The sequence below is a fragment of the Mirounga leonina genome, unplaced genomic scaffold, assembly GCF_011800145.1.
Source record: "Mirounga leonina isolate KUSES-001 unplaced genomic scaffold, KU_Mleo_1.0 Mir_154, whole genome shotgun sequence".
NCBI lineage: Eukaryota > Metazoa > Chordata > Mammalia > Carnivora > Phocidae > Mirounga > Mirounga leonina.
In genome coordinates, this window is record NW_023270389.1 from 56,381,734 (window position 1) to 56,404,567 (window position 22,834).

Below are 22,834 nucleotides of genomic sequence, written 5' to 3' on the forward strand. Positions count from 1 at the left end.
TTCCTTCCTTCCTTCCTTCCTTCCTTCCTTCCTTCCTTCCTTCCTTCCTTCCTTCCTTCCTTCCCTCTTTCCCTCTATCCCTCCCTCCCTCCCTCCCTCCCTCTCTTTTTTGATAATAGCTATCCTAACAGTAGCTCATGGTCATTTTGATTTGCATTTCCCTGATAATTAGAGGTACTGATGGTTTTTTCATGTTGCCTAATTGGATATGTGGTTTACACATATTTTCTCCCATTCCACAGGTTGTCTTTTCATTTTGTTGAAGGTTTCCTTTGCTAAGCAGAAGCTTTTGTTTGTCCTCTCACTTGCTTATTTTTGTTTATGTTGCCTTTGCTGTCAAATCCAAAAAAAATTATTTCTAAGAACAATATCAAGGAGCTTATTCTAATGTTTCCTTTTAGGAGTTGTTCAGGTTACACTCAAGTCTTCAATTCATTTTGAGTTATTTTTATATAGTGTATGGTAGAGGTCCATTTTGATTCTTTTGCATGTGGTAATCCAGTTTTCCCAAATCAATTAATTGAAGAGACTATCCTTTTCCCATTGTTTATTTTTTGTAACTTTTTTAAAATTAATTTACCATGTACACATGAGGTTATTTCTGAGCTCTCTCTTCTGTTACATTAATGTGTGCATTATTTTTTTATGTTAATACCATACAAGTTTTTGTTTTGGCTTAATATTTATTTTGTCTTATATAAGTATAGTTACCCCTGCTCTTTTTTAGTTTCTATTTACGTGGAATATCTTTTTCCATCTCTTTAATTTCAGTTTATATGTGTCCTAAAGCTGAATTTAGTCTCTTTAGGCAGCATGTAGTCGGGACTTGTTTTTATATCCATTCAGCTTTAGTCCATTTACATTAAAGTAGTTATTGATAGGTATGGAAATACTATTGCCATTTTGTTAAATGTTTTCTGGTTGTTTTGTAATTACTTTGTTCCCTTGTTCTGCTCTTATTCTTTTCCTTTGTGAGTTGGTGATTTTCTGTAGTGGTATGCTTTGATTCTTGCTCTTTATCTTTTGTGTATCTACTATATGTTTTTGCTTTATGATTACCATGAGACTCTCATAAACACCTTGTATTTATAACAGTCTGTTTTGGTTATAGTTATTTTTAATACTTTTATCTTTTAACCTTCATACTAGAGTTCTAAATGATTTACCTACCACCATTACATTAGGGTGTTATTAACTCTATATTTATTTTTGCCAGTGAGTTTTATACTTTCATATATTTTTTGCTACTAATTAGCATCCTTTTCTTTCATTACAACATTTCTTCTAAGGCATTTGAGTGGTGATGAATACCTTTGGCTTTTGTTTGTCTGAAAAGCTCTGATTTCTCCTCAATTCTGCTGGACATCTGTGTCAGGTAGTGTATTTTTGCAGGCTAAATGGAAGCCAGGCCCTCTGGCACAGCTGGGAAGGTATGTGGCTAAGCCTTTTCCAAAGAGAAACTGGGAGATGGGTGTTTTTTCCTGTTCCATCTGCACTGAGCCCAGGTGTATATCTGCAGGGCGATATTCCTGTGCCCATTAAGATCTACTTATTTGATTGCTACCATCTTGTGGTACTCATGAATGGAAGTTCCAGTGGCTATCAGAACCAGGTGACCTAGGAACCTGTTCTTTGGGTGCAGCCATAAAAATTTGGGTACAGCAGATGTTTGTAAATGTCCTTCATGGGAGATACTGGCTACTTAGAGCAGGTTACAGGGAGACAGCAGCAGAGGTGTCAACAGCCTTCTTGGTCCTTGGGGATGATGAAAGCTAGCCTTTAGAGGCATTCTAAATTAGAAGCCTGACCCTCAAGCAGCAGTTTTTCAAGTGTGCTGATGGACACACTCTTCCAGGAAAAGAATGGGAGATGGACTTTTTTACCTATTCCTTCTTTTTTTTTTTTAAGATTTTATTTATTTATTTGACAGAGAGAGACACAGTGAGACGGGGAACACAAGCAGGGGGAGTGGGAGAGGGAGAAGCAGGCTTCCCGTGGAGCAGGGAGCCCGATACAGGGCTCGATCCCAGGACCCTGGGATCATGACCTAAGCCGAAGGCAGACACTTAACGACTGAGCCACCCAGGCGCCCCTTACCTATTCCTTCTGCTGAATCCTGGGATGATAGCCAGTTAAGAACTCCTTCTTTGTGTATTACTGTGACCACTGCTTGAAATACGCTGTCTCCAGATATCTGATAACTTACTCCCTCACTTTCTGTCTACAGAAATGTCTGTTCTCCTCATCTAGAATAACACTGCCCAATACAACTTTCTGGGTTGATGGGAATGCTCTATATCTGCATTGTCCAATAAAGTAGTCACTAGCCACGATGTGGCTCTTAAGCACTTGAAATGTAGCTAGTGTGACTGAAGTACTGAATTTTTAACTTTAAATAGCTACATGTGGCTAGTGGCCACTGTATTGGACAGTGCAATCATAGAATATATGAGAGAGGGAACTTTGTTTTTTCACTGATGCAACCCAGTACCTACGTGCCTGTAGATACTCTGTCGTAGATACTCTGTAAATATCTGCTAAATGAATAAATGAATAGAGATACCAATCAATCCTGTTCACCTCTGAATCCTTGCCTCTTTTGATCTATAATTCCAGAATGAACACTTTTTGGTCATCTCCAGCCATTCCCAGACTTCTAGGTGTTCGGCAGTGATCCTTTAGGTCATCCATGGGTTATCTTCACAGACTTCAGCATTGTACATCAAAGATCCTAGATTATGTAAATTTTATAAATTAAACTGGAACATACTTGGCAATGTGAGTAATAGATAAAGGAAAAACCAGGGGCACCTGGGTGGCTCAGTCAGTTAAGCGTCTGCCTTCGGCTCAGGTCATGATCCCAGGGTCCTGAGATCGAGCCCCACTGGGAGCCTGCTTCTCCCTCTCCTCCCCCATCATGCTCTCTATCTCTTGCTCACTATCTCTGTCTCTCTCTCTCAAATAAATAAAATCTTAAAAAAAAAAAAAAAAGGAAAATGCAAGATGTAGGAAATGGTCCTCTCTACCATCGAGCTTCTCTTTAGGGGAAGTATTAAATGAATGCATCCTTTCCTTTGTGTTTTAGCCAGGCATCAAAATAATGAGGCATGCTTTCCCCTAGCCCCAAATCTGTCCCTTTGCTCTCTTTATTCTCCCAAATAAGAGCTCTTTCAACTTTTGAAAATTCTCTGAAGATAGTATCCATCATGAAGTTCTAGGAACCATACAATAAGCTACTCCCATTAGCTTTTACTTACGACAAAATCAGCATGGTTCTTATGAGAAAATTTTTATGGCTGCAAATCCTTATGGCCACCCTCCATAAGAGTGATTACATTTTGGAGATGAGCTTGACAGATGCTCTTACAAGTTAAAAAGAAAGGTAGAGGGCGCCTGGGTGGTTCAGTTGGTTAAGCGACTGCTTTCGGCTCAGGTCATGATCCTGGAGTCCCTGGATCGAGTCCCGCGTCGGGCTCCCTGCTCAGCAGGGAGCCTGCTTCTCCCTCTGACCCTCCCCCCCTCATGTGCTCTCTCTCTCTCATTCTCTCTGTCTCAAATAAATAAATTAAAAAAAAATCTTTAAAAAAAAAAAAGGTAGAATTTAAAAGAAAGGATGAATAATAGAAGTGTTGGATCATTAGCTTTCAAACTGCATTCCAGGGAGCTCCTTCAGGAATTGTTACAAAGACCTCAACTCCATTCATATTATCTATCCCAATCCTTCTTCAAGCCCGTTTTATTTTTTTGTGCCATTGTAAAAAATTATTTTGTCAAAGAGCTCCTCATTGAGAAGTTTGCAAATTGCTGTAAAAACGCTTTTCATTTATTGATTACCTCAATAAGTTTTGAAAGATGCCAGATGGCAGTGAATTCAGTGTTGAATTTTCTGACAGAGGTCAATGTGTGTTGCTGGTTCAAAGGTGATATAATTTGATTAGATACTAGGAGTACAGGGAGTGAGGTTGGCATTATTATGAAAAATTGATGAGTGGAACATGTATTCTTGTACGGTCCTATAGGCAGGGCCTCAAAAAGTAGTTTTAGTTTATTTACAAAGCTTGTTTTTGTAATTAGCAGGAAAACAGAGATCCACAACAAGCTTTTCGATTATGGCTTAAAAAAAAGCATGAAGAGCAGTTGAAAGAAAGAAAGACAGAAGAACTACGAAAGCAAGAGGAATGCTTATTCTTCCTTAAAGGAACAGAGGGCCGCGAGCGGGCCTTTAAACAGTAAGTTCCAGGCCAGAGATGCTTCCCCTCTCCTCACAGTCCTTTCAGAGAGCTTGGTAGTCAATAAAGCTTGAAAATAAACCCCACAAAATATTTTATCTCTTATATTACATATCTATTCAATTGTAAATCCACACTTTTAAAAGTGTGTGAGAAAATTCTTTAGCTCCATATTTTGCATAATACCTATATACCATTCTTTCTTTCTTCAAGATATTTTCAATACCAAAATTATTTTATATTTTACCTGTCTGGTAACCTTTGATAGCCTACCATTTATTTGTTATTTTGTTCATTTTTTAGAGAAATGGGCCAAAGATAATGTACAGCTAATTCCTACATAGTCCTCAGAAAAACTGAATAAAGGGTCGCATTTCCCAAGAAATATTTTTCTATAAAGAAATTCAGGCTGAGAAGAAAGATCTGTATAGACCAAATTGAAAAAGAGATTTGGGCACACATTATGGTAGTTTAAGGCAAACCTGATCTTTTCAGTTACCTGGTTAAGACTTTATATTACCTGGCTAATTGTGAGGAAACAGACCTGGTTTCATAATTTTGCCAGTAACCCTTGGGAGAGGTAGTGAATATTGAATCCAGTTGCTTTAAGTTCCTTTCTTTCTTTCCTATCTTTTTCTTTCTTTGTTTCTTTGCTTCTTTCTTCCTTTTTTTTTTTCTCTTTTTAAACATATATAAATATTGTCAGAGAAGCAGTAAATGTGCATTGTGGAAATGGAGGGGGAAAAAGTCACATTTTCATCACCTAGAAATCACTGTCAGTACCTTAGTCCATATCTTTTAGATATTTCTCTGTACATTATAATTTTAAAATATAAATTGAGATCATATGTATATACTATTCTATAATCTGCTTATTTTTATTAATAATCTCATCTAATATCCAGCCCATAATTATATTTTCCCAGTGGACCCCTAAATGATTACAGTTAATTTGCTCAAACTAGTGTCCAATTTGGGACCACACAACATTGGCTTATGATGTTAAGTCTCTTCTATTCTGATACATTTAGTTGTTTAGGGTTATTTCTGAAAACAACTGATGTATATATACACATGTGCACCACATACACTTTCATATGTGTATGTACAGTTATTTTGGGTGTTTTTTTATGCTTAGGCTTATATTTCCATTTTAAAGAAGAACTGTTTTGTGCAGTAAAAAGCAAGAACACATTAGTGTCCCTACCAACAAGAGCAAAGCAACATTTCTGCATGCTGGGATTCTTAACCTAATTGAGTCATATTTTGGAATACAGTTAGTTGTAAAAAATAAGTTAATTGGAATCTATCAAATACTTGATAGATTTTCTATGCTTAGATTTTCTATGCTTAGAAAATCATATTTAAACAAAAGAATAGGACCTATATCACATGTAAAATATTGTGTTTATTACTCAAAACTCAGGTTTTTTTTTTTAGTTGGCAGTCTCATTTTAAGACAAAGTTAATTTTAAGTATTTGATTGCAAATGTGACTGTGTTTCCTTGTGTGAGCTTAGGGGGTAAACCTGAAATTTTCATTAGTACTTTAATAATTTTTTCTTTGTGACTACAGCATTTCAATGTAAAGAAACTCAACTTCCTTTAATAGTCTGTAGCAATAACTTCATAGCAAGAAGAGTATTCACGTTGATACTCACCAGATCTTATCATATCTTTCTACAGATGGTTGCGAAGGAAACGGATTGAAAAACTAGTTGAGCAACAAGCTGCCAGAGAAAGAACTAGACAGCTCCGACTAGAAGCAAAGCATTCTAAACAATTGCAGAGCCACCTATATATGTCAGAAGCCAAATCTTTTCGTTTTACTGATCATTATAACTGAAAGTATCTATTAAGTACTTCATTTGGAAGCTGCTATCCTCAAAATTTTGGTTATCATTTCTTATGGCCTATGTGCTTTGGTCATACTCTAAATTATGGAAATGCTTTTTATCTTTGGCGATACAGTGAATTTCTTTTTTTTTTTAATACTAAACAAAATAAATTTCTTCTCTCGCAGTATTGTATTGTGTTATACCATCTCATAGTCCATGCAACAAACTGAACAATAAATTAACTCTAGATTCCTTTACTTCTAAATTATTTTAGCATTTCTAGCTGGAAAGAACACAAGAAAGGAACAGATTTCTATTTTTAGTTTCTATTATTAAAAAAAGATCACAGTAGATCATTTCATGGAGCTGAAGGTGTGACCTCTTAAACAAGCCTTGTTCAGGGCCTTATACAAAATCCCATCTATGACAACTTTGAATTTGAATAGCTGTGGAAAGCTAAGAAATAGGGTAGGCTTACTTTCTCTGTTCTTTAAAAAAAGAAGATAGTAACAATTATGCATCCAATTTTGCTATATTACAAAATTAACTAGCTCTTATTGAGAGTTTATAATGTGCATGGTATTAAGTGCTTTACATAATTTGATACAATCCTTATAACAACCCTATTGGTCTTGTTTTGCAGATGAAGAAACTAAAGTATAGAAGGAGCAGTTTGCTCGCAGACTCTGATCTGTATAATTGCAAAATTCTTTCTTTTAGGCATATTATAAAATTTACAAACATTGGTAGATATTGTGAAATATTTAAGACTATACAGGAATCTGGTGTGTGGAGGAACAGTATCCTTGATATGTGTAAAGGCATTTAAAGGGTGGAAAACAAAGGTAAACATTACAAGTGTGATGGAGACTGGAGAATCACTGCAGGAGTTCTGTTAAAGCCTCAGAAGACAAGGTTCTTATCAACTGGGTATTTGTACCTTAATCACTTGACCCTAAATGAGAAAACAGAATTATTCAATCCTGTCTCAACTTCTTATAGCACTTTCAGCATACATCAGACAATTTAACGTTTCATTATAATTAGTCTTGTGTTGTTTAAAGTTATCTTTAATAATGAGAACCAATTTGACATTTAAATATTCCACAACATTTTTACAAAAAAGGCTGTTGGAATTTTGATAGAGATGCAGTGAATGTATAGATTGTTTTGGGTAGTACTGTCATTTTAATAAAATTGTCTTCTAATCCATAACACAGGATTTCTTTTCATTTAGTGCAACAAAATTTTGCAGTTTCACTGTACAGGTCTTTCACCTCCTTGGTTAAATTCATTCGCAAATATTTTCTTCTTTTGGATTCTACTGCCAATGGAATTATCTTCTTAATTTGTTTTTAGGTTGTATATTCAAAATCAAACACAAATGAATTTTGTGCATTGATAGATACTGTGTAACTTCACTGAATTTATCAACATCAGTTTTTTTTTTTTTTGTAAATTCCTTGGAATTTTCTATATATAGGATAATATCACCTGCAAATTGAGATAGTTTTACTGCTTCCTTAACAAATTGGATTCCTTTTATTTCTTTCTTGACTGATTACTTTGGCTAAGATTTCCAGTATAATGTAGAATAGTAGTGGTGAAAGTGAGCATTCTTGTCTTGATCTTAGGAGGAAAGCTTGTAGTCTTTCACTATTGAGTATGATGTTAGCTGTGGGGTTTTCCATAAATGCCCTTTATGAAGTTGAGGAAGTTCTATTCTTATTCCTCTATTTTACTTATTCCTATTCTTTGATCCCCTATTTTTCTGAGTGTTTTTATCATAAAAGGGTACTGGATTTTATCAAATGCTCTTCCTGTATCAAGTGAAATGATCACATGGTTTTCCTCTTTTGTTCTATTACATATGTGTATGTGTGTGTGTGTATATTACATTGATTTTCTTATGTTGAACTATCCTTGCATTCCTGAGATAAATACCACTTGGTCATGGTATATAATCCCTTTTCTATGCTATTGCCAGTAATTTGTTAGGAATTTTTTCATCTATATTCATACAAATATATGGTATTGGAAAATTTTTTTTATTACTGATTTAATCTCTTTGTTATAGGCCTGTTCACATTTTGTTTTTTTCTTGAGTCGGTTTTGCTAATTTGTGTATTTCTAGGGATTTGTCCATTTCATCTAGTTTGTTACAATTATTAAGTACAATTATTCCTTTCTTTTTCTTTTAACTTGAGGTTGGTAATAATTTCCCCACTTTCATTTCTGATTTTTGTTTTTTGCATCTTCTTTTTTTCTTAAGTCAGTCTGGCTGTAGGTTTGTCAATTTTGTGGATCTTTCCAAAGAACCAACTTTTGATTTCCTTGATACTGTTTTTCTGTTCTCTATTTTTCTCTCTGCTCTAATTTTGATTTCCTTCCTTCTGATAGCTTTGGGCTTAGCTTGCTCTTTTTTTCCTAGTTCCTTATGGTATAATGTTAGGTTGTTGATTTAAGATCTTTTTTTTTTTATTTAGTAACTATTATTACTATTACTGACACTCTTAAACCAACCATTGCAGAAGTGTGCCATTAGTTTGTGGTTATGAGTGTATGCACATTTTTTGTGTGTGTGATTATATATATATATATATATATATATAACTTCCCATTTTGACCATTTTTTAAGTGTATAATTAAGTGGCATTAAGTATATTCATACTGTACAACCATCACCATTTTTCATCACCCCAATGGAAAGTCTGTATCTATTAAAAACTCTCCATTCTGGGGACACCTGAGTGGCTTAGTTGGTTAAGCGTTTGCCTTCAGCTCAGGTCATGACCCCAGGGTCCTGGGATCAAGTCCCACATTAGGCTCCTTGCTCAGCAGAGAGCCTACCTCTCCCTCCGCCTGCTGCTACCCCCTGCTTGTGCTGACAAATAGATAAAATCTTCAAAAAAATAAAAATAGAAAATAAAAACTCTCCATTCGTCCTTTCCTTGACCCCCATAACCACTGTTCTACTTTGTCACTATGAGTTTGATTGTTTCCTGTACCTACACTATTTGTCCTTTCGTTTCCAACTTATTTCATTCAGTGTAATGTATTAAAGGTTCATTTATGCTGTAGCATATATCAGATTTTCATTCCTTTTTAAGGATAATATTCCATTGCATGTGTACACATTTTGTTTATGCATTCATCCATCAAAGGACACCTGTGTTACTCCCACCTTTTGGCTACTGTGATTAATGTTGCTGTGAACACTGGTATAAAAATCTCTATTTGGGTCCTTGCTTTCAATTCTTTTGGGTATCTACTTAGAAGTGGAATTGCTGGATTATATGGTAATTGTATGCTTAATTTTTTGAGGAACTACCATACTGACTCCAAAAGTGGTTGCACCATTTTACATTCCCACCAGCTATGCACAAGGGTTCCAATTCCACATCCTTATCGACACTCATTATTTTCCTTCCTTGATAACAGCCATTGTAATGGGCATGAAGTGATATCAGTTTGCATTTCCTTAATGATTAGTGCTGTGGAGAATCTTTTGATACACTTACTGACTATTGTGTATATCTTTTTTAAGAGAAATTTCTCATGTTCTTTTCCCATTTTTTAATAAGGTTGTTTGATTTTTGGTTGCTGAATTGTAGTTCCTTTATTCTAGACACTAGACCCTTATAAACCATATAAGTTGCAAATATTTTCTCCATTCTGTAGGTTGCCTTTTCATTCTGTGGATAGTGTCCTTTGGTGTACAAATGTTTTTAATTTGGATGAAGTTCAATTTATCTATTTTTTTCTTTTGTTGTCTGTGCTCCTGGTGCCATATCCAAGAAATCATTGCCAAATCCAATGTCATGAAGATTTTCCCCTATGTTTTCTTCTAAGTTTTATACTAAGTAAACCCAAAGGAAAGGCTGAAGAATCAATTATAAATAGTGTAAGTTAGATGAAGACTTGAAAAGCACATTAAATCAATATTCAAAATAAAGAATGTAGAGAAATTTATTGCCATTTCAAAGTTTAACTTAGATGAATCAGACAAAAAACTCATTAGGTTGACATTAAAATATGTTTTTTCACCAGATTTGTCTTTAGATTTCTCTTTTAATAGGCAATTCTGCAACTAATATAGTGTAATTTGGTATAAACATATTGTGGATATTTTAAAAGGCTTATAAAAGGGTGTTTTATGATGGTCCACATAAACAATAATATATATTAATATAAATTAATAATGGATTGCATTTGGTGTTTGTACAATGTTCTAGAAGGATCCTACTTTCTCATTTTATATCAAATTGGATATTCCTATTGTGTTGCATTTGTCAAAATGAGCTCAGTAAAATCTATTTCTTTTATATATGTCAAGTTGTATCCATTCGAACTATGGAATTCCCCACATAAAACCAACATGAGAATACGTTTTGCTGAAACACTTGATAATGTGGCTATAAAATACTTATAATTTTCCTAACATACAGCATTTAGTTTTAAAATATTAGTCCCTTCACCCATAGTATTTCCACAAGCTGCCTTTGTAGTCCAAAATAAATCACCAAAAAGGGAATGGACACTCCCTTCACCCATCCCCCTGCCAGCTATTATTCCTTTAGAGTGGGGGCCAGAAAAATTTTCCCGTCAAGGGCCAGATAGGATATTTTAAGTTTTGCAGGCCAAACAAGCCCTGTGCATCTATTCAATTCTGCTGTAGTGCCAAAAACCCCCAAACCCAACAACCATAGACAACAGTAAATGAATGGCTGTAGCTGCATATGACCCACCCTGCATTAGAGTACCACAATTAAATCTGCTCATGTTAAACACACAGCAAGATATAACTTAGGGCCTAAAATAAAGGTAGGATCTTTTTCTTTCAGAGTCCTTTAGGAAAAGTATCATGTATGCCTGGAAACTATCATCTACTTTAAATATATCTACACGGTTTCATTCTTTTCTTATCCTGAGGTATTTATTAAGAAAGGGTAATCTGTGGTCCAGTACATGAAACATTGTTGGGGATATATATTACTTAAATAGAAAGTGACATTCTACCATTGTAAGAACTCCAGCTCCCAAATAATAATGACTCTTGGGTAAGAAGCAAGGGCCTGTAGCATGCCTCCAACATATTGAATGTTAAAGGACAATAAGTTCTCCCTGGCAGTGATTGCAGCAATTGAAAGTTATATTTTCATATCTAGTATAGGGATGAAATCGTCCAATATTTTTCTTTGTAGCAAGTAAGGCAGTTGGTGAAGACTCAGAAAATGGATTATCAGGTGAGCTTTCTGTACAGGTAACTGGATCCAAAATGCGTAGAACCTAAGGAAAATAAGAAGTAATGTCAGATGTATGCCTTAGGGACTCTAAAAGCCCTTGGTTTTATTGATGTAAAACTACCTATAAAGCCCCATTTCATTAATATGTAACTACCATAAAAAATAACATCTCAGTGATGAGTTTGATTGGTTAGAGAACTTATCCCTTTTCCAAAAAGCTCTAAATTTAACAATGACTATTATATTACCTAGGTTACCTATTTTTCAAAAATGATGAAATTAATGTTCTTTTATGGATATTGGTGAAAAAGCATGAAAACAGAAAAAAATAAGGTTATATTAGTTCTACCTTAAGTGATGTCAATTTTTATCCTTAACCAAAAAACACCCACCACCTCCCCTCTATGGATCTTTCATTCAACTGCCTGGAATCAGGATTCTGCATTCTTTTAATGAAATCCTATTTCAAAGTTTTTAATTGATTGTAAAATCAATAGCTTTTCATTTCTCTATTTCTAATGTATATGCCATATTTTATGCTAACAATCATGTTCTTGTTTCTTGGATTTCATGGACACCATGCTTTCCTAATTCTTCTGCTCTGACTTGTTCTGCTGTTTCCCTGACTGAGACCCACAACATGAGGAACTGTTGGGTTGAAAAAAATGCTCCAATTAAGGGCAAAGATAACATGCTTGTTCAAAGCTCCTGTTTCTTATGTTTATATTCTCTCAACGATCATCCCATGAGGAGGATGGGTTATGGTGCAAATGAGGTAGGCACTACGGTTGGAAAGGAACTGTGAAAAGCAGCGGGGGAAAGAACTTTTTTTTTATGTAAGCCGATGCCTTACATAAGGAGCTTTCAGATATGGTTGGATATGCTTGTTTCTCTCACTCTCATGTTGTCCAGCAGTGTTTTTTCCTTCTAAGTTACTACCATACCCAAAGACTTACAGCTAATTTAAGAACATCCTGGCACTATTTAAGAGCCAGCATTCTATTTTAGGACCTCTGTTTTGCAAATATATTGAGGTTTTTTCCATTGAATTTTTGAGATCTATTTTTTGTAAAATTTGGTTGGATGCTAGAGGGTATGGAAATACTCTCTATATGCTAGTACATTCTATGTCTGTAGAGAGAGAGAGAAAATACCGAAGGAGTACAGTGGAAGGAGACGGAGATACCAGTACAGACAGGTTTCTAGATTTTAGCCTGGAATTAATGCGGAAGGATTTAAGCAGGGTACCTTTCAGAGAAATCATGCTGTACACAGTTGGAAGATAGGGGAAAGGGCAGGCATTAAAAGCAGACAAGGGAAGAACAAAGAAAGGGAGTTTACTGCAGTAATCTAGCTAAGAAATGATAACCTTGAAGCAATGGGCTGAAAGGCTCAAGAGACCCTAAGAAAGTAGGACTGTCAGTTATGTTCACTAAGAGAATGTGGTGGATAAAGGATCGGGAAAAGGGGATCTAGACCAAGCCCTGAGGATACCCAATATCGCACAGTAAAACAGAATGGTCAGAAAAAAGAGAAAAGCCAGGAGGGTGTGCAGTTATGGAAGCCAAGAGAAGGGAGTGTTTCAAGAAAGGTGGGGCAGTCAATTATACCACATGCTACTGGCAGCAACCAAGGAGGCAAGGACAGTTTCCCAACAAGGAGAACGGAAAGGATAAACTCAACCGGGTACTGATTCATTATGTAAATAGCTGAGCACCTACTATGTGTAAAGGATTACTATGCCAGACCTTGAGGAAACATAAAATACAGTCCTCACCCTTAAGGGGCTTACAGTTTGGGGGGGTGGGGAATCAAACAACTGCAATTTAACATGATAAAGAGCTACAATAGATAAATGCACAAAACACAATGGAAGCCTGGGGAAAGGACCCTCTAAGTTTGCCAGTGAGCTTCAGGGAGGGCTGATTCTTAAAGGCAGAGAGGTGCTGGGAGGGCGGTCTGGGCAGAAGTAAGTATGAACAGAGGCTTGAGATATAGTGGCACGTCTGTGCAGTGAAAAGTGGTTAATGCTGCTGGGATTTGAAGAGCAGGGGGTGGGGACACCTGGCTAATAACCTTGGGAAGAGAAGATGGAATAAAGATTTTAAAGCTTTCTATTCAATATGAAAGAACTGAGATTCCATAATGAGGGAGACTGGCATCTGTCTGAACAGGAGTACCAACACAAGTGGATTGACTTTTTCCTTTTTTTTGGACTGGCATTTTAAAAATAACTGTCTGGCAACAGAGGATGGTCTGGAGGTAGGTAAAAAGCAAGGGGTCAATACTGGTGAAGAGGCTACTGCAATAATTAAGGCTGGAGGGTAGGTGTGTGAACTTAGAAGAGGGTAAATTTACCCTCTTTTACAAATCCTATTTTTTACAGGATTTGTAAAACCAACAGGATTATGGGATGGAAGAAAATAAAATAAAAATGGTATCTACCATTTATTGAGAAATTACTATATATTAGAATCTGCTATGAGCTTTATATGCATTAATTTTATGAAATCCTCGAAACATCTATATAGTGGTATAGTTCACTAAGATAGGGAGTAGAAGAGAAGTGGGTTTTTTTCTTCTTTTTGAGGGGAGGGGAAATACAGATGTAAAAGCAAGGAGGAGAGAGGTTGTTCTATTTTTAGCTGTCTGAGATGTGCATATGGAGATGTCACGCTGGGTATGTCTCTTGAACCCAGAAAAAAATGTCTCAGTTGAAGTCCCAAGCATAAAACTACCAGGACTAGGATTGTCCCTAGAGAATCTAGGAAGTTGTTATGAGAGGAAAGGCTCAAGAGTGGGCCTGGGAGGAGGATGCCTCACCCTCTGCCAAATTCTGAAAAAGAATGGTCAGAGAAGCAGTGAGTAGCCGGCCGTGTAGTGTTGCAGAAACTAAGGGAGTCTGAAAAGCATGGGGAGCAGATTCCTATGGAACAACAACACTTAAAGGAGGAAAAAAGGTGATGAAGAAGAGTTCTGAGAGGGAGTAGGAGAGGGCCAAGAAAGAGTAAGGTCACAGAAGTCAAGGGGATATCAAGGACGGAGTGCTGATACATAAAATATGGTAATAAAGTATTTCAACATTAATGACCTTTATACGAGCATGATTTGAGAACAGTGGAGCTGGAAGGCCACCGGGTAAGTGATGGCAGGACCTGAGGAACGGATGGTATGGGAGTACATACAAGTGTGCACAGTCTGTCCCAAGGTTCTCACCTATAAAGGTGATAAGGCCTTATCAGAGAACTTAGGATAGAGGGAAGATTTTTCTTTTTTAGATGGAAGACACCTGGGCATGTTATAAGCCAAAGAAGAAAGAGCTGACAGACAGAAGGGATGCTCTGGGGAGGCCTGCTGAACCTGGAGGGGAGCTGAGCCTTGGAGAGGAGAGACACCTCTTCCAGTGAGAGAAATGTATATAAGACTGGTTGCCACACAGGTAGGCTTCTAGATAGCAAGTGGAACTTCGAAGAAATTTTCTGCCCCTGCCTTCTTTTTCTGTGAACTAGGAACCGAAATCATTTGCTGAATGTGAGGTCATAGTTTGACAAGTACAGAAACAAAGAAGGCAAGCAGCTGAACTGACAAAGGACTGAAGTGTTCAGGGTACCTGAGAGAAGGATGATAAGGGAAAAAGACACCTAAGAATGAAATCTAGGCAAGCTACGGCAGGAAAAGAAGCCAGGAGAGTGAGCTGCTCAGATGAAAAAAAATGTAGTGATCAAGGGAATAAAAATTATGTGATCACAGGGGTAATCAGAATAAAGAATAGGGGCTGGAAAAAAAGTTGAGAGCACAGATTGTGGAGAGAGGTGTTGAGTTGATTTTAAAAGTGGAATAGTTCTGGTTAATGACAAAGCCTAAGATAGGGAGATAGGAGTCAGACACTGAAATGTATGGAGGTGACCTTGGCTGTGCCCGTAGAACCGGGAGACCACAGCATTTGACAGCTCATCGGCATGAACCCTGAATTCACCCAGGACTGTAGGTACCAGGGGTACACTATTTGATTCTGCAGCATTTGGCACATTCATATCTATATATGGGTATTAACAAATAATTTCTGATGTCAGAAGTAATCTATTATCTACTCATGATTGTTGAATTAAAAATTCTACACTAATTTTCATATCACAATGAACTCAAGTACAAGATTATCACTGATTCAGTAGCTAAAAGACAGGCCCTTTCAAAACAACTAATTTGCTCCTTAAGGACAGAGTAAAAAATGTTTCAGGAATTAAAGCACGGATGAGGAAACAATTTTCTCCAAGATCACAAGCTCATTAGCACGAGAATCAGGTTTAGATCCCATAATTCCTAACTCCTAATGCCAAGCACTTTGCATTATAACATACCACCTTTGAGTAAGAGGACAGTCTTAGAAGTTCCACAGTCCAGAAAAGAGAAATATTTTACCGTTTCAGCCATTTTTTCTGCTGGGGTGCTGTAGAATTCAACCGTTGATGGAATCTTTTTTTGACCGTTAGTGCCAACATTTCCCAGAAGATGAGCATTTACAGCTTTTGCCAACTTGTGATTTTTTAATGCTAGTTCTGTTGTGGTGTGAGGCTGTGTACTAGGGTAGTAAGTTTGCTCTCTTCCCCACTGCAAGGACACCAGGAGCTCCTCCAATAATCTGCACAGAACACACAGGAACACTGAATATTAATAAGAGGATAAAACATGAAAATCAAGAATACTCAATAAATGAGAAACCTGAAATTCTTCACAAATCACATAGTATCTCTTTTTTTCTTTTTTTCACGTCAGAGGGGTAATGTGCCGAGGTTGTAACAAGGTTTGAGGGAGGTACGTCACACAACGACGTGAACACCCAATCATCACGCTTATGAACTACAAAAGGATCTACATAGTATCTTTCTCCTATATCTTTTTCTCAGAGTTCAATAAATTGGGAATTCTGGTAAAATAAGACTACAGAAAGCATTTATATATTTATCAGGTAATTATCTGGGAGTCATTCAACAAACAGTACTTCTGACGGAGCCACCCAGGTGCCCCAAACAGTACTTTTTTTAGTTCTCATATTTTAGTACAGGTAAAATATACTAATATACTCATCTAGTAGTAATAGGATTGTATTAGTAGTAGTAGTAGTAGTAGTAGTAGTAGTAGTAATTGATCTGACTTGTGTATCTATTATGTGTTTTTTCATGAGTTACATTAACGGATTTTTGAATGATAAACCAACTTACAAACCCTAGGATAAAATATATTTGGCCATGATGTATAAGGATATATATATCTTCTTTTTATATATTGTTGGATTAGGACTTTTGCATCTATGTTCATTGGAAATACCGGTCTGTAGTTTTCTTGTAATATCTCTGTCTGGTTTTGGTATCAAGATAATGCTGCCTCATAAAGTCAGTTGGAAATTATTTCCTTCTCCTGTTTTCTAGAAGAGTTTTTGTAAATTTGGCTTTATGTTTTCCTTAGTTGTTTGCTAGTATCCTTCAGTAAATCCATTTATGCCTGGAGTTTTCTTTATTGAAAGGTTATTATTATTTTTTTTAATTTAATTTAATTTTATTAGGTGATGTTAGTCACCATACAATACATCATTAGTTTTTTTTTTTTTTTTAAAGATTTTATTTATTTATTTGACAGAGAGAGACACAGTGAGAGCAGGATCACAAGCAGGGGGAGAGGAAGAGGGAGAAACAGGCTTCCCGCAGAGCAGGGAGCCCGATGCGGGGCTCGATCCCAGGACCCTGGGACCATGACCTGAGCCGAAGGCAGACGCTTAACGACTGAGCCACCCAGGCGCCCCAATACATCATTAGTTTTTGATGTAGTGTTCCATGATTCATTGTTTGCATCTAACACCCAGTGCTCCATGCAATACGTGCTCTCCTTAATACCCATCACCGGCCTAACCCATCCCCCAACCTATCTCCCCTCTAAAACCCTGTTTGTTTCTCGGAGTCCATAGTCTCTCATGGTTCGTCTCTCCCTCCAATTTCCCTTCCTTCATTTTTCCCTTCCTTCTCCTAATGTCCTCCATGCTATTCCTTATTTTCCACAAATAAGTGAAACCATATGATAATTGACTTTCTCTGCTTATTTCACTTAGCATAATCTCCTCCAGTCCCATCCATGTTGATGCAAAAGTTGGGTATTCATCCTTTCTGATGGCTGAGTAATATTCCACTGTATATATGGACCACATCTTCTTTATCCATTCATCTGTTGAAGGGCATCTCGGCTCTTTCCACAGTTTGGCTACTGCGGACATTGCTGCTATGAACACTGGAATGCTTATGGCCTTTCTTTTCACTACATCTGTGTCTTTGGGGTAAATACCCAGGAGTGCAATTGCTGGGTCATAGGGTAGCTCTATTTTTAATTTTTTGAGGAATCTCCACACTGTTTTCCAAAGTGGCTGTATCAACTTGCATTCTCACCAACAGTGTAAGAGGGGTCCCCTTTCTCCACAACCTCTCCAACATTTGTTGTTTCTTGCCTTGTCAATTTTTGCCATTCTACCTGGTGTAAGGTGGTATCTCAATGTGGTTTTGATTTGAATTTCCATGATGGCTAATGATGATGAACATTTTTTCATGTGTCTGTTAGCCATTTGTATGTCTTCTTTGGAGAAGTGTCTGTTCATGTCTTCTGCCTATTTTTTGACTTGATTATTTGTTTTTTTGGGTGTTGAGTTTGAGAACTTCTTTATAGATCTTCGAAATCAGTGCTTTGTCTGTAGTGTCATTTGCAAATATCTTCTCCCATTCTGTGGGTTGAATGGTTTTTAACTAAAAATTCAATTGCTTTAATAGGTCAGGCTATTCAGGCTCTTTGTCTTGAGTACCCTTTGGTAGTTTAATGTCTTTTAAGCACTCTGTCCATTTCATTTAAGGTGTTGAATTTACTGGCACAGAGTTCTTCATAGTATCCCCTTATCATCTTTTTATGTCTATAGAGTCTACGTGAAATACCCACTCCTCATTCCTTTGGGGTTGTTTTTTTTTTTTTTTCCCCGATCATACTGCCTAGAGGTTTCTTAAATTTATCTCTTCAAAGAACCAGCATTTGGCTTTCTATTTCATTATTTCTGCTCCCATTCTTATTATTTTCTTTTGTCTGCTTAATTTGCTCTTTGCGTTTCTTAAAGATGAAGCTTATATTACCAACAAGACCTTTATTTTCTAATATGAGCATTTAAAGAAGCTATAAATTTCCCTCTAAACACTGCTTTAGTTGCCTCCCACGAAATCTGATATTTTGATATACAGTTTACCCTTGAACAACATGGGTTTGAACTATGTGGGTCCACTTAAAGGCCGATTTTTTTTGATAAATACAGTATAGTGCCGTAGATGTATTTTCTCTTCCTTATGATTTTAGTTTATTTTTTCTCTTCCTTATGATTTTAGTAACAATTTATTTTCTCTAGCTTACTTTATTGTTAAGAATGTACTATATAATATGTAGAACATATAAAATATGTGTTAACTATTTATATTATATATATATTTTTAAAGATTTTATTTATTTATTTGACAGAGAGAGACACAGCGAGAGAGGGAACACAAGCGGGGGAGTGGGAGAGGGAGAAGCAGGCTCCCCGCAGAGCAGGAAGCCCGATGCGGGACTTGATCCCAGGACCCTGGGATCATGACCTGAGCTGAAGGCAGTCGCTTAACCAACTGAGCCACCCAGGCGCCCAACTATTTATATTATTGGTAAGACTTCTGGTCAAGAGTAAGCTGTAAGTAGGTACATTTTTGCGGGAGTCAAAAGTTATGCAAGAATTTTCAACTGCAGGGAGGGTCAGCCTCCCCAACCCCTGTGTTGTTCGAGGGTCATCTGTATTATGTTTTTATTCTTATAATTTCCCGTGATTTCTTCAACTCTTACTGATTTGATTTGTAATAAATCAATTATAGGCCTTGACTTATGATGGTTCGGTGAATGACTTTTTGACTAATGACGGTGTGAAAGTGATTAACATTGAATAAAAACTGTACTTTGAATTTTGAATTTTTATCTATTTCTGGTCTAGCAATATGCAGTACCATATTTCTCATGTTGCTGGACAGTGGGAGAAAGCCACAGCTCCTAGCAAGCTACATGATCATGAGGGTAAACAACCGATACAACAGTTTTGTACCTGTACAACCATTCTGTTTTTCACTTTCAGTGCAGTGTTCAATTACTGAGATATTCAACACTCTATGATAGGATAGGCTTTGTATGAGATGATTTTGCCCAAGTACAGGCTAATGTAAGGAGCATGTTTAAGGTAGGCTAGGCTAAGCCATGATGTTCAGTAGGCTAGGTATATTGAATTAATTTTTGACTTATGATATTTTCAACTTGCAATGAGTTTATTGGGATGCCACCCCATTATAAGTCGAGGAAGATCTGTGTATAGAAGTATAAATTGATGTTCTTCCTTAAAAGAAGTTCTGGAGTGCCTGAAAGTAAACTCTAATACTGTAGAATAGTCCTTAAAAAGATCTCCTTCCAAAGGAAAGATAGGTATACTTTTTGGCTTTTACCAAAAATTATACAAAACTGCTATAACTATAACCAAAAACTACTTTTAAACCCAGAGATTTCTTCTATTATAGCTATAATTATTTCTCTCTCAATTAAGAACATAAGAAGCATGTAGTCTTATTTTTTTTTGGTCTTCTTCCCTCTCTGGGCATCTATTTTAAAATGCTATTTGAAGAATATGCTCAATAAAAGTTATTAAATGTAGAAACACTAAAGAACTATCACAGTAACAAAAATTGCAAGAGAAAGAAGGGGTCAGAATGTAAACAAATGCCATACTTCTGGGTAGCTATCATTTCCTGACGAAACTGTTCCCGTTCACTCAGGAGATCTTGAATAGCACTCTGTGCATCGCGGTTTTGACGCTGCAATCCTGCTCTGGAACTGGTTAACTCATCTGCCATTACCCTGGAAAAGATGAAAAAATCACATATAAATTCTCTGACAGTAACACACTGTAAAGAAGTTAATATACTTCATTTTCATTTTCAAAAGCTTACGAAGAAGACTGAACACAGTCAAGTTACTTCTCCATTTTTAAATCTTCACTAAAAAGCATTTAAAATGTTTATGATCTTAGAACTCGTTGAAAGGATTTAAAAAATATTTGTTTACAAAATGACAAAGAAAAAGTTATTTAACTTTCCTATAGAGTGACTTTTGGAATGTACCTCAATCTAACTCTAGATTGACCAAATTTTGAAAAAAATTAACATTGATTAAATGTTTTTATATTTATTTTTTTATTTTTAATTTATTTTTAACTTTTTAAAAATTTTATTATGTTAGTCACTACACAGTAGTACATCATTAGGTTTTGATGTAGCATTCCATGATTCATTGTTTGCATATAACACCCAGTGCTCCATGCAATACGTGCCCTCCTTAACACCCATCACTGGGCTAACCCATCCCCCCACCCCCCTCCCCTCTAGAACCCTCAGTTTGTTTCTCGGAGTCCATAGTCTCTCATGGTTCGTCTCTCCCTCCAATTTCCCTTCCTTCATTTTTCCCTTCCTTCTCCTAATGTCCTCCATGCTATTCCTTATTTTCCACAAATAAGTGAAACCATATGATAATTGACTTTCTCTGCTTGACTTACTTCACTTAGCATAATCTCCTTCAGTCCCATCCATGTTGATGCAAAAGTTGGGTATTCATCCTTTCTGATGGCTGAGTAATATTCCACTGTATATATGGACCACATCTTCTTTATCCACTTGTCTGTTGAAGGGCATCTCAGCTCTTTCCACAGTTTGGCTATTGTGGACATTGCTGCTATGAACACTGGGGTGCTTATGGACCTTCTTTTCACTACATCTGCGGGGTAAATACCCAGCAGTGCAATTGCTGGGTCATAGGGTAGCTCTATTTTTAATTTTTTGAGGAATCTCCACACTGTTTTCCAAAGTGGCTGTACCAACTTGCACCCCCACCAACAGTGTAAGAGGGTTCCCCTTTCTCCACAACCTCTCCAACATTTGTTGTTTCTTGCCTTGTCAATTTTTGCCATTCTACCTGGTGTAAGGTGGTATCTCAATGTGGTTTTGATTTGAATTTCCATGATGGCTAATGATGATGAACATTTTTTCATGTGTCTGTTAGCCATTTGTATGTCTTCTTTGGAGAAGTGTCTGTTCATATCTTCTGCCCACTTTTTGACTTATTTGTTTTTTGGGTGTTGAATTTGAGAAGTTCTTTATAGACCTTGGATATCAGCCCTTTGTCTGTAGTGTCACTTGCAAAAACCTTCTCACATTCCGTGCGTTGCCTCTTTGTTTTGTTGACTGTTTCCTTTGCTGTGCAGAAGATTTTTATCTTGATGAAGTCCCAAAAGTTCATTTTTGCTTTTGTTTCCCTTGCCTTTGGGGACATGTCTTGAAAGAAGTTGCTGTGGCCGATGTCGAAGAAGTTACTGCCTATGTTCTCCTCTAGGATTTGGATGGATTCCTGTCTCACATTGAGTTTTCATTGATTTTGAGTTTATCTTTATGTATGGTGTAAGAGGCTGGTCGAGTTTCATTCTTCTGTATATAGCTGTCCAATTTTCCCAGCACCATTTATTGAAGAGACGGACTTTTTTCCATTGCATATTTTTTCCTGCTTTGTCAAAGATTATTTGACCATTGAGTTGAGGGTCAATATCTGGGCTCTTTATTCTGTTCCATTGATCTATGTGTCTGTTTTTGTGCCAGTACCATGCTGTCTTGGTGATCACAGCTTTGTAATATAACTTGAAATCAGGCAACGTGATGCCCCCAACTCTGTTTTTTTTCTGTTTCAACATTTCCTTGGTGATTCGGGGTCTTTTCTGATTCCATACAAATTTTAAGATCGTTTTTTCCAGCACTTTGGAAAATGCCATTGGTATTTTGATCGGGATGGCACTGAAGGTACAGATTGCTCTGGGCAGCATCGACACTTTAACAATGTTTATTCTTCTGATCCATGAGCATGGAATGTTTTTCCATCTTTTTGTGTTTTCAATTTCTTTCATGAGTGTTCTGTAGTTCCTAGAGTATAGATCCTTTACCTCTTTGGTTAGGTTTATTCTGAGGTATCTTACGGCTTTTGGTACTATTGTAAATGGAATCGTTTCTCTAATTTCTCTTTCTACAGTTGCATTAGTGTATAAGAAAGTAACTGATTTCTGTGCATTGATTTTGTATCCTGCCACATCACTGAATTGCTGTATGAGTTCTAGTAATTTGGGGGTGAAGGCTTTGGGTTTTCCACATAAAGTATCATGTCATCTGCGAAGAGAGAGAGTTTGACTTCTTTGTCAATTTGAATACCTTTTATTTCTTTTTATTGTGATTGCTGTTGCTAGGACTTCTAGTACTATGTTGAACAATAGTGGCGAGAGTGGGCATCCTTGACGTGTTCCTGATCTTAAGGGAAAGGCTCCCAGCTATTCCCCATTGAGAATGATATTTGCTGTGGGTTGTTCATAGATGGATTTTATGAACTTGAGGAATGTTCCCTCTATC

General features: G+C 36.7%; 2 protein-coding genes and 1 non-coding gene across 10 annotated transcripts in view; 1 reads left to right on the forward strand and 2 right to left on the reverse strand.

The window, feature by feature from the left end:
- CCDC181 (coiled-coil domain containing 181) overlaps nt 1–7,447 on the forward strand; it is a 42,256-nt gene extending 34,809 nt beyond the window's left edge. For 6 of the 8 annotated variants that reach the window (XM_035010877.1, XM_035010878.1, XM_035010873.1 and 3 more), the window contains 2 exons: nt 4,075–4,229; nt 5,915–6,074. In XM_035010877.1, the coding sequence (XP_034866768.1) occupies nt 4,075–4,229; nt 5,915–6,074 (315 nt within the window). Of the gene's footprint in view, nt 1–4,074; nt 4,230–5,914 lie in introns of all 8 variants that reach the window. The other 2 variants (XM_035010879.1, XM_035010872.1) reach the window with 2 other exon arrangements.
- A 2,570-nt stretch (nt 7,448–10,017) lies between these two features.
- The window catches only part of BLZF1 (basic leucine zipper nuclear factor 1), a 28,426-nt gene continuing 15,609 nt past the window's right edge, over nt 10,018–22,834 (reverse strand). Inside the window, exons 5-7 of the mRNA XM_035010883.1 lie at nt 20,124–20,252; nt 15,732–15,951; nt 10,018–11,355 (exon numbers count right to left, since the gene is read on the reverse strand). Coding sequence (XP_034866774.1) covers nt 11,170–11,355; nt 15,732–15,951; nt 20,124–20,252 — 535 coding nt within the window. The 3' untranslated portion in view covers nt 10,018–11,169. The remainder of the gene's footprint in view (nt 11,356–15,731; nt 15,952–20,123; nt 20,253–22,834) is intronic.
- On the reverse strand, nt 16,080–16,181 carry LOC118014623. Its single transcript, XR_004680332.1, has one exon. It is a non-coding gene; the product is annotated as a small nucleolar RNA U13 (small nucleolar RNA).